We start from the raw sequence: 13,048 nt of genomic DNA, 5'->3' as shown, positions 1-13,048 counted from the left end.
TAGGTGGCTTTTGAAAGATGTTGAGGATGCTATAGTGCATGGCTAATTCATAGAGTCCTCATATTGCATAATTTTAGTACCTACACCTCCCAAGTGGACTTATCTATTAGGGGAGATCACCTTAGTTATGCACTCTGACACATAATGTGTTTGAGGAATTATTTAGTTATTAATAGTAATAGTAGAGTTGGCCATGGTCTCCCCAAACAAAAACAGATATACCAACTTTAGTTCTTCCATTCAACAAATGCACTTTGAGTTTTTGTCCATGTAAGCTAGTTCCTTAGCATCAATGAAGTAGTGCTACACATTCGTTCCCCACCATCCTTTGATGAAAAGGCTTAGCGAGCGATTGGTAATTAAGTCCTTCGATGATCTTCATAAATGTATCATGCCAGTTGTAACCTTGTGGATGAAACACATGCATAAATATAGAACAAAAAACAAGAAAGTGCTATCATGGATCAATATGGGCATGAATGTAAAGTCATCATTAGCCAAACAAAACTTTTATTAACAAAAAACTTTATGCAAAGAAGTGTCTCTTTGTTTTGGAAATTCATACAAGAGGAAGATAGTTGATAGATACAACAAGATCATCCATGAAATTGAGACGAGGGTACAATAAAAAAGATAGGGTGCTCGTTCAGGGTTTCCACTTCAAGGCATTCTTAAGGAAGGCTAGAAAGTTCCTCAATTGGGAATTTAGAGAGGGTGAATAGTTATTAGCATCTATCCCATTGGGTCGAATAACCTGATGATAGACCCACTAATTTATGATCATTGTCTTAGCCTCGTAATGAACTAGAGGATTGTCATGTGATTGAGGGGAGACAAGGAGTTGGGCTAACTTGAGCCTCTCAACCCAATGTAGCTTCCACAACTCATACTCAAGGTTCCTTGCCATGCCAACATAGAAATAATAGTATGAACTGAACATTCTCCACTCTTTGTACTATGATCACCCAGTATGAGAAAAATCCTAATGCATCAAGTAACCTCTTTGTATATGTATGCACATGTCAAACATGAACCTTCCTACTTTTGGGATAATGGTTCAATACTCAATCAACCCAATGCCTTTGTGTATGCCTAATCATGTAATCAAGCCTTTCTCTTCATGCAAGCTTCTAATGATGCTTTATTCGTGAAGTATATTCAAACTTGCATCAAGCTTCTCAAATTTGTCCTCAATATTGATTCAAACTCATTATATACATCTTATAAGCTAGTTTGAGGCCATCTAGTCCCTCAAGTAGTAAAATAGATGTAGGATGAGCCAACCAGGCATGAAAAGGAGTTAGGGTTGCTCTCAAGAGATTAAAAACTAGTTTCCCCTCTCATGAAGGATATTTTATTTATTTATTGAATCTTATATTTCCATTGACCCAAAATGCATCCAATACATAATAGATATAGAGTAAAGCTAAAGATAATGCAAGATACAAAGATTATTATGGATTCTTATGCTTTTCTAAAATGTCTTTTTGTTCCTAATTTGCTACTCTATTTAATTTTCCTATTTCACATCAGATTAGCCCTCTACTCTGACTTGATCGATTTCAAGAGCTATCCCTTCTTGAAAGAAGAGTATATCACAACTCCATCATTCGGAACCATGACTACTTCCTAACTATTCAACCAGTAAAGAAATAGAGCACCATCAAGTAGGTAATTCTTGTTAGTCATGGCAATGAAACCAAATGCTTCGCTGTATGAGCTCAATGTTAAGACATTGATGGGATACTCTTGTTTATTCAAGAGTATCCCTCACTCTTAGTGCATTTGCCTCTCACATAGATGGCATGAGCAAGATGGCCTTAGCTCTTGCTCTTGCTATCTATATCTTGCTTACTCTGTTCATTCTCCCATACTTGTAACCAACCAAGAAAAGAAAACAAGAAAATGCAAAAAATGCTATTTGATACCTCTCCTTCTTCATTACAGTTATGATTCTAAAGGTCTTTCCTCGATGCTTGCTTGATTTGAAGAGCATGAATAATGGAAGGTCCTCTTTAGCTCATCCTTGATCTACTCTTCCATGCTCCCATAAGTGAAAGAGTAGAAGAAAAGATGAGGGAAAGCAAGCATGAACAATGTATTCCTCTTTCTTTCACTCACTTTTACTCTGTCAAGCTCTTTGTATCACTCCCTCAAGTGCGCGCGTGCACTCTCTCCATGGAGTTGGGAAGAGGGAGAAGAAAATAAGAAAATAAGGGATCTCCAAAGTTTGCATAGCAAAGAATGAGAAAATTGAGCTTCAAATATATGGGCTTACATGCATATGTAATCATCGTCTCTCTTGCCTTGCCTATTACAATGATTGTAGGCCTTTATGGCACGCCCATGGAATTTAAATCTAGAGTGCATGACTATTTTGGCATTTACAGGCTTGCCCATGGGTTTACAAAGATTACACGAACCTTGTAGGACAGTATATTTTATGTGTAGATTACTACCATTTGACGTGGGTGAGCTTAGTGCTCTAGTTTCACATAAATGTTTTGTTTTTAGTAGTTTCTCTAATATTTGACTTTACTTGCTAGTTTTTGTAATTGCTATTTTTAGTAGCTACTATTTTGGTACTTATTGAGATAGTTCGTCCACCCCCCTCCCCTCCATGAGAGAGAGAGAGAGAGAGAGAGAGAGAGAGAGAGAGAGAGAGAGAGAGAGAGAGAGAGAGAGAGAGAGAGAGAGAGAGAGAGAGAGAGAGAGAGAGAGAGAGAGAGAGAGAGAGAGAGAGAGAGAGAGAGAGAGAGAGAGAGAGGTTTGTGCACACAAGATCTTGCCTTTCCATTTTGAATTTATATAGATTTGCATTTTGGCACATTAGAAAGACCATTAAACAACAAGACCTTATAGTAATGATGGCAACCATTCTACTAAATGCATGGAAAAATTTTAAAAAAATCAAGCTACTATTTGATTATAGTAATGATGGCAACCATTCCACTAAATAATTCTATTGCATAAAAGTATGAGGATAGAAATATGATTTTTGACACTAATCAAATGAAAGTCTCATGATTTTTAGAGACTAATTCTTGCTTCATATATTTCTATAGGGTAAATACGTTTGTAGCATGTGACATGGATATCTCCAGCTTGATAACTAGTTGCTTATAATGTATTTTAAGTACTAATTTTGTTTAAGACACAAAAGTGAGATATTTGGTATAAAACTAGGTGAAATTTATAGCAGCTTACAAAAAACATATACAACATTAATGATGTCTAAAACTACTAAGGGGCATGAAATAAATACGTAACTTGTGTATAGCATGAGCGATGTCTATGTATCTCCATGAGTCCATAGCCTTAATGAGTTATGAATTAAGCTAATTCAACAGCATTAGTGATCTCTCTATATAGAGCATTAGTGTTGTCTACATATCTCCATAGCGTTAATGACTTATTAATTAAGCTAATTTAAGGGGCATCAATGATCTCGATATAGCATTAGTGATATCCATATCTCCACAACATTAATGAGTTATGGATTAAGCTAATTCAGGGGCATTAGTGATCTCCAAGTATTATTAATGCTGTGTATTATCTCCATACCGGTAGTGAGTTATGAATTAAGCTAATTAAGGGGCATTGGTGATCCACAGCCTTAATGAGTTAAGCTAATTAAGGGGCGTTCGCGATGTCTATATGCCCATAGCCTTACTCAGTTATGAATTAAGCTACAAGACGGGTTTTGTAGCGTAGCAGAGCCATGGCTTGAGATGCTGCTATGGCGATTCGCAGGACTGCGTCAGACTGCACAGCATGCTGGTGCAGAGGCATCGGTTGAACATCAGAGGCTCCAAGGCTCAGGAGACCATTCGCCTGAGCTTCCCCTTCACACCATGGCAGCAGACGTCAGTTTGAACGCGCCCCTTCCCAAATGGGAAACCCTGACCTGTCTAGCGTTCGGGATCATGCCATTGCTCTCTTGGAGGGTTCCATTCAACGGAAGGACCCGGCTGCCGCCTGGAAGGCATACTCCGCCATAACCAGCAATCGTCTTCATTTGAATGCAAAGCTAAGATGCCAGCTTATCAAATTGCTTCCTTCATGTGGCCGCATGCCTGAGGCTCTTCAGGTTTTCCATAGCCACGAGAAAGATGTCTACACATGGTCTGCCATCATTCTGGCACATACACAGCTTGGTCAAAATCAGCAGGCTATGCTCCTCTATAAGCAGATGAACTCGTCGGGCGTGGTGCCGAGCTCGCACACTTTTGTTGCTGTACTTAAGGCATGTGTTGACATAGGTGCTGTAGTTCAAATTCATAACGACATTATGAACCAAGACATGGAGGCAGATCTGTACGTTGGGACCACTTTAGTTGATATGTATGCCAAGCATGGGAATCTACAAAAGGCCTGTGAGGTTTTCGAGAGATTGCCAGTGCGCAATGTAGTATCCTGGTCTGCAATGATTGCAGGATATACAAACCATGGGCAGGGCTGGGAAGCACTAAGCCTGTTCAGGCATATGCAGCAGGAGGGGTGTGAAGCAAATGAGTACACGTTCATGTGTATACTTAGAGCATGTACAGATGTAATGGCCCTAGTTGAGGGCAAGCTGATCCATTCCAATCTTGTAAAACAAGGCTTTCAGCTCAATGTATATGTTGGAAGCAGCCTGATTGACATGTATGCGAAATGCAACAGCATCGAAGATGCACAGAATGTGTTCAGTAACTTGCCTATCCGAAATGTGTGTTGCTGGAATGCAATCATTTCAGGCTATGCTCATTCTGAAGATGCTTCTGAAGCACTTCATCTCTTTAAGTTGATGCAACAGGCTGGCATGGAACCGGATGATGTTACATTCTTGTCCATCCTCAAAGCATGTGCCAGCATGTTTGCTTTAGATCAGGGGAAGCTTATGCATATAAGAATTATGAAGCAGGGGCTGGAATCAGACTCATTTATAGGAAATAGCCTTGTTGACATGTATGCAAAGTGTGCTAGTCTAGATTGTGCATCCAAGGTATTTGACCTTCTGAAAGTTCGAAGTATAATATCCTGGAACACAATTATTGGAGGAAGAGCAGAGCAAGGATATCTTGAACAAGCTTTGCTGATGTTGGAAACCATGCAGCGAGAAGGTACAAATCCAAACAGTGTCACCTTTCTATGTATTGTCAAGGCATGCACAGGTGAAAAAGCTTTGGATCAAGGCAGGATGGTTTTTGCTGACTGCATCAAGCATGGGTTGGATAGTGACTCAACTTTAGCAATTGCTTTGGTGGACATGTTCTCAAAATGTGGTGATCTAGATAGTGCACAAAATTTGTTTAATAAACTACATGAAAAAACGGTGGTGTCATATTGCGCACTGATGGCAGGCTATACTCTTTATGCACATGGCCTGGAAGCTCTACAGCTATTTGAGAGAATGCAACAGGAGGACATAAAGCCAAATTATGTGGCCTATATGTGCATTTTGAAGGCGTGTGCCAGCTCTGAAGCTCTGCAGTATGGCAGTTTAATTCATGCTGACATCATAGAACAAGGTCTGGAGTCCATTCTTTCCATTGCAACTTCTCTTATTAGCATGTATGCCAAATGTGGCAGTCTGTTTGATGCACGGAGAATGTTTGACTGGCTAGTTGTCCGCGATGTGATAGCATGGTCTGCGCTGATAGAAGGGTATGTAGAGCTTGGGTTTGTTGGGGAGGCATTTGATCTGTTTGAGAGAATGCAACATGATGGCATAGGACCTAATGTAGTCACACTCGCTACCATGCTCAAAGCGTGTGGCATCCTTGCAGCATTGAATGAGGGCAAGTTGATGCATGCTGATGTTGTGAGTCGAGGATACGAGTCAGACATGCACATTGGGAATACACTGATTGATATGTATGCTAAATGTGGCAGCTTAGATAGTGCTTCAAGTGTTTTTGACACGCTGCCTAGACCAGATGTGATATCTTGGTCCACAATCATTGAAGGTTATGCTAACCATGGGCACTGCCAATCATCACAGCTGTACTTTCAAACCATGCAACAAGAAGGTTTCCCACCTGTTAATGTGACATTTGTAAGTATCCTTTCTGCGTGTAGTAATGCAGGCCTCATTGAGGAAGGTCAGTTCTATTTCAAATCCATGAAGAAAGACTTTCAGCTTTCACCTGTAAGTGACCATTATGTGTGTATGGTTGACCTTCTTGGGCGTGCAGGACAGTTGGAGGAAGCTGAAAATGTGGCAAACAGAATGCCAATAAAACCAGATTCACTTGTGTGGATGACCTTGCTAGGTGCATGTGCAAAATATGGGAATTTGGAAGTTGGAACAAGAGCTTTTGATTCTGTCGTACGAACTGATGGGAAAAATGGAACAGCATTTATAATAATGTCCAACATTTATGCTGACAATGACTTGTGGGAGGATGTGAAGCAGCTGCAGGCTTTGGCAGTGTGATGACCTCTTGTGATTGTACATCAGGAGGAAGTGCAGTTTCTGGGCTGAGAGTAGTTGCTAAGGATATGAGTTGCAGAGTGGGGTAGTGCACCCTATGAAGCAAACCTCAAGGGACCTTGTCCTTGAGTCTAACAGAGGAGAGCACAAGATTTGATGCATGGATAGACACACCAACACCACCTTGTTGGTTCAAACAATCAACTAGGAGGGACATCACCCCAAGTTGAGTCCACAAAGAATCCTGAAGTCAAAGGGATTAACAGTTAATGATTAGTCTAGAAGTGTCATAGAAGCCAAGTTGACCCTGAGATGGATTGACACTCAAAATGAATTGTATTATGTTGATGCACTTCATGGAGTTGCCTTGCACACATAAATGATTGCCATCAAAGAAGATTCACAAGCAACTGAATGTTATTTAAACTAATTGCTCCTAATTTGCAAATGAAAATTGTTTCGATCCACAAATCTATGACTATGAGTACTTAAGAGGTAATGCATGCTTATCTGTAAACAAACATTGCTCTGATCGGCAAATCTATGGCCATTGAGAGCTTAAAAAAAGGAAAATATACATGTATGTACAAATTGGATTAAAAAGGAAAATTGTACAGGTATATACCATTTGGACACTTTGCACATGTATATTATATGTAAGGCATGTTCTACACGGGGAAAAGGCCATTAACTAGAGAGACATTGAGCGCAAATGAATCAACAAGCACAAACATTTGGTGCCCTTGTTTCTAATTAAACTAATTAAGGAGTTGCCTATCGTTATTTGCTGTCTTAAAGTCATACATGCTCTTTCACTTAATGATTAATTTCTCATTGTAGGTGTGTCTTTGAGGACAATTCTCTCTACTTTGGCAAATGCAAATTATTGGGTGGATATGAAAACGACTTTGTGCCTGTGGGTACATGGAACTTAACAAATGCCCTAAGTTAGTTATTTATCACGTGCAGTTTTCAAAGGGCATGCCATTGCTTCCTTTGTTTAGTATCCAAGTTTGGCCATACTATCTTGTTGGCCATCCAATTAGATGGAACTATGACAAGCTAAAAATGCTAGAGAGAGAGTCCCTTCCAACTTTTTGGCTAAGGGTACATCCACCCATGCCCTTAGAAGATCCTACTACTTTATGTAGTGTGGGCAATTTTGAATGGTGTGAGGGATTTGGGAAGCATAACTTGTGGTGAACAAATGCTTGTTTTGAGTGCTGTTGAAAGCAACATAGTTGAAGCTCACCCAGTATGGCAAAGAGTAAGTGTTGTTAGTGAGGATATGCTCCTATGTCCCCCTACATCTTGCGAGAACTTAATAAATTAATGCAACCCTTGGTCTATTTTTGTCAATATATTGTCTTCTAATCTTTGCATTACCTTGTGTTTCTATCTCAATCTTTAAAGGTGTTTACATTTGGTCTCTAATTTGATCACTAGTGATTATAAAACATTGTTATTGGAAAAAAAATTGTTTTATAGTTATAGCAACTCCTTTTTTGGCTTGCCAAAAGGCTAGGACATTACATTCACTTTGCGTTTTTTTCCAATTTTTTTTAATTGCAATTGTATTTTTGTATTTGCAATTGATTTCTCATTTTAAAAACCTTGTTGATTGAATATTTGAAGAGATCAAAGTAATAGTGATCTTTTGCAATTGGCATCTTTGATATGATTTTGTCTATTTGCAACATGATTTGTGTCAAATTGCACAAGGAGTGTGCATGTGTGATATAATCCATTATGCATGGTAGATAGGTGGAAGGATACTATGTACTTTGTGTTATAGTCAATACATTATTAGGTAGAACTAGGTGAATTAGTATTTTTAAAGAATTATCAAGTATAAATAATCTTTAGGTAAATGTATAATGTAAAATCATTACTTTATTTGTGAATTATAATTTTAAGATTCTTTAGTAGTAATTTTAACTAGATCATGATTTAATCTCTTTAATATAAATAATATTAGAGCATTAGATTTAAGGTATGCTTTTATCGAAACAAGCTTTCTTTATAAGAGCAACAAGTTCGCACCACACAAAATAGGAAAACAAGGTAAAAACTTAGTTTTGTTGTTTTTTCTTCATTCAACTCAAAATTCAAAGCTTTTCGAGTTATTTTAGAGGTTTTGCCATGTTTTGGATGTGATAGTGATGTCAAATTATCATGATTCAATGCGTAGAATTCTCTATAATAATTACCTCAAGCTATAAGAAACTTCTTTACATACAAAACTTTGTATTTTCCATGTAATTAGATATATGCTATAAATGTAAATAGCTATTTAAATTATTATTCCATAGCAAAGGATGGCAAACCATGGCTTTTGTTATAGGGGAGGCTGGGCCATATTGTATGTTTTTCTCTCGTTCTTTGTGAGTTTGTTGAATTATTTCAATTCTTTTATATTCTATTAAGTTGTGTATATTTAAGATTTGAGATGTTAGATATGCCATGTGGTCTACTTTGCAATAGTGGAATCCTTATGGGTCTTACTTGCTCATTCTTGTGGTGAAACTTACATTGTGCTTATTTTGAGTTTAATTTTTGCAAAATATTAGCTCAAAGTAATAGACATGATATTCTTAAACACATTTCATGCATTCATATACTATAATGATCAATTGGTGGTCAATATATCAAATCCCTCTATATTTCTTAGTCAAGATAGTAAGTTTGCATTCACTATCTACAAGGATGTTCCTTTGATTTGATATTTTAGACAACTTCCAGTTCTTTAAAACCTTTGTGCTCATTGAAATGGGACAGTTTATCTTCTTGAGCACACATTTTCTAAATGTGAAAATATCATGTAAAGACTGGTAACTCTACATTTGAAATTATGCTAAGAAGTCTTTCAGCTATATAACAAATATGTTCATTAGATAGGTAATCAACCATCCACTTGAGTGCATAATATTATCATATCTCAAATTAGTCATATTCTCTACTCCAATAACAAAGTAGATATGACTTGTTCCCACATTTGTATCACAATATAAAAGTTTACAAAAACCAGATTGGAGAAACTCGCATTTGGCAATCAACCATATATTATTTGTTTTCTTAGTATAATTGCATAAGTTAGATTTATAAAAACTGATATCCATGTTGTACAAATTGTTGTATAAACACGAATGGGGTATATCATGGGGCCGCATCCATGATAGGCGATGGTCCCTTGATATCATTCACTTGATTAATTCTTGTAAGATATGGATTATTGTAGAGGCGAGTTTACACTAGCATTGTTTTAATTGCATGCGAATTTCCTTATTGTTGAAAGAGCTTGGTTGTAGTGTTGATTAGATTTACTTGCATTGTGGAAAGGATACACACATATCTTTCTCATATAGAATTATTTTGAAATCATTTTGTAAATTTAAAAGGGGGGAGGATCCTAAGTTGTAGTGGGAGCTCACACTCAACCGCCAAGACCCATGGACCGCTTATTGTTCAAGCGTTTCAAGCGAGCTCTAATGGCGATCTCTCACCTAGCTGACATGCCTTCGATCCCACAAGTGTAGTGAGCTTACCTCGATGCCCGAATGAGTGGCCTCCTCCCGCAAGCACTCTGGTAGCTCCGCAACCCTAGTTGCGAGCTCAAGCAACCTCAAGACTCCTCCTTTGAGCTCTATCCTCCATAGCCGTGCACGGGTCAAGAGAAGAGAAGAGAAGATAAGAAGAGAGGAGGAGATGGAGAGCTTCTTCACCATAGTTCCTCACCCTCACACACTCACTTCCTTATACTCTCACACTCCCTCTCTCAAGCACAAGCACACACAAGCAAGAAGGATAGAAGTAGAGAGGAAGAAGAAGCAAGTTTAGCCACACACCAAAGAATGATCTTCTCATTCACATTTTGAGTTTTTATTGGTACACAGATCGGACGCCGTATGCACGCATAGTGAGCGTCAGAAGGTCCCCAAGAACAAAAGAACTCTACTTTTTACACAAAAACCAATGAAGAAAGCTTGCATGACATGAACAAGAGACCAATTGGGTGCAATCTCCCCCCATGCCTTGTGTGAGCGCTTCACAAAGCATGTATTTAATATATTATTCATCTTCAAGCTCAAATAATAGCCCAATTTACAAAATAGCACGCTTTAGCTTTTGAGTTTGCTTTTGTGCCAATAAAGAATTAAAGCTAACGGACGCCCAAGAAGTCAAGGCGGTACCCAAATACAATGTCCAATACAAGTATTTAAATCGTGCACCCATGCACATACAAAAATAATAAATAAATATCAAACACGCTGATAAATAAGCGCGACAAAATATAGGCACCATGCCTAAGATATGCGCCCATCAAAAATTGATGATAATACATGCTATCCTCCAATGCTTCCCAATGCCACCGCTGCTTGCTTTACATATCAACTGAAGCATTCGAAGCTGATCTAGCAGAGCGCCATGACGAAGAACGAGACAGCTCCTGATCTGCTATCTCTCTGAATCTCGCGAGCTGATCTGGAGACATACGTGCCATCATCTCCTGAAACTCCTCATCGCTCATCCCTCGACTCATCCTGAAAATGTCGATACCTGCACAGATAAAAAATAATGTTAGAATAATCAATTTAAACTATACAAAGCACATTAATAAAATCATTTTTGAAAAATCCCTCTTATAGCCACATGTAGTTCCTCCTCCTTAAGAATCTTATTAAACAACAGATGGTGCAGCAAATTGGATGGCACTTGTAGTTCATGAGCCAAAATGATAGCGTGGAGTGAAACATTAGAATGATAGGTAGGATCAGTGTGTAGGTTACTAATGGCATGTCATTTCTCAACATTGGTCATAAGACAACTACTAGCATGAGCAATCTCAAGCCAATGGTTGTACCAACAGCCTAACAAAGGACTAGAAGTGGTGTGTTTAGCTGTAAGCCATAGCATCTGCCATACTCTAGATTCACATATTTTAACATGGTATCAGAGCACAGCCAAGCATGGTCTCTACTCTCTCAATCCCTCTTAACCTCAGGTCAGTTCAAGTCACAATTGTTAGAAAAATAATACAATTAAACCGACAAAAGTGAATACCTAGCAGTCTTCAGCTATATAAATAAATTGGTTAGAAATCAATCCTAACCTTAATTTATTACGAGTGTGCACTCTAAACTCATAAACGTTTATTAATTTAAATATGTATTTTGTGGAATCACCCGCTATGGAATCACCTATGTACACATAAAATTCACAAAACGCCCGAAAAGGATAGGCGTCCCCATCGACTTTTCGCACAAAGAATCCACTTTGTGTATGAGTCCGATTACGGAATCCACCGTAAGACCTCATGGAATCCACCGTGGAATATGCCTCCTGGCATCATACCCCCGGGGTGGGATAGCAATTGACCTCAATTGCTATTAGCTCAATGTGGAGCTACCAGTGTGGGAAAAGCATTTAGGTCTCTAGCATGCATCCATTGGGCCTCTTCAACAGGATGATTTTTAAACTTGACCAAATATCTAGAATATCTACGGCCAGTTCTAGTGGTCATAAAGTCAGTATCTATAATAGTTTCAGGCTCAAGGATTTCAGTTTCATCATCTAGCAAAGGAGGGTTTTCATAGACAGTGTGTACAGGTAATTGGCTTCTGTTTGATTGTTTGTTTCAGGATGAAATGCAGATAAAAAATCAATCTTTGTTCCTAAGTTAGCAAACAAAGTAATCCAAAAATTATTGCAAAATCTAGAATCACGATTAGAAATAATAACTTTTGGTAAACCATGGTTAGTGAAAACAGTTTTCAAAAACAATTGAGCAGCTTGAGATGCAGTTAAAGTTTTCTTGCATGGAATAAAATATGCTTGTTTGCTAAACCTGTCTGCAACAGTCCAAATCATATCATGATTAGCTTTACTGCATTAGTAAACCATATCATTTACCATGGTGTCTTTTAACTCGTTGAAAAATTAAACATTTAGATACAAAGTTAGATACATTAGTGTCTATGTGTGGCCAATAAAAATCTTCAGTCAATGTACGCAAAGTAGATATAATTCCTCTATGACCTTGATATGGAGGACAATGAATTTCATGCAAAACAAATGATCGAAATGGCACTGTCACACATAATCTTTTTTCATAAAACATGAATCCATTATTGTAAGACAGTGAATCAATAGAAATCCAATTATTTGCAACTAGTTTATTCCAATCAGCTTGAAAAGTAGGATCCTGATGATAAGTATCTTTCATAGGGATAAGAGAATCAAATGATATCACAGAAATATTGTCAATTGTCGGTCTTCTACTCAAAGCATCAGCTACAACATTCTCTTTTCCAGGTTGATATTGTATAATGGGATGAAAACTTTGAATAAAAGTGGCCCATTTAATGTGTCGGTCAGATATTTGTGGTTGACTAAGGAGATGTCTAATGCTTTGTTGGTCAGTTTTGATCATAAATTCAGATCCCATTAAATAATGTTTCCATTGACGTAAGGCTTGTACTATGGCTAGCAATTCTTTATCGTAGGTAGAATATTTAAGTTCAGATGGTTTGAGTTTACAGCTAGAGTAGGCTATGGGATAAGAATCTTACATAAGGACGGCTCCTATTCCAGATCCACTAGCATCAGTAACTATTAAAAAGAATGGTCTAT

At 38.0% G+C, this 13,048-nt stretch overlaps 1 protein-coding gene across 1 annotated transcript; it reads left to right on the top strand.

The window, feature by feature from the left end:
- Positions 1–3,648: 3,648 nt before the first annotated feature.
- Positions 3,649–7,601, top strand: LOC148026579 (pentatricopeptide repeat-containing protein At3g16610-like). Its single transcript, XM_087691023.1, has one exon. It carries the CDS (start codon positions 3,893–3,895, stop codon positions 6,419–6,421), a length of 2,529 nt encoding a protein of 842 aa, XP_087547149.1. The 5' UTR covers positions 3,649–3,892; the 3' UTR covers positions 6,422–7,601.
- The last annotated feature ends 5,447 nt before the right edge of the window (positions 7,602–13,048 follow it).

This window comes from Lygodium microphyllum, chromosome 13 (genome assembly GCF_053477565.2).
Source record: "Lygodium microphyllum isolate KBCC chromosome 13, Lygodium_microphyllum_v1.1.10, whole genome shotgun sequence".
NCBI lineage: Eukaryota > Viridiplantae > Streptophyta > Polypodiopsida > Schizaeales > Lygodiaceae > Lygodium > Lygodium microphyllum.
The sequence above is the reverse complement of the archived record's forward strand: the minus strand, read 5'-3'. Positions and strand labels throughout refer to the sequence as shown.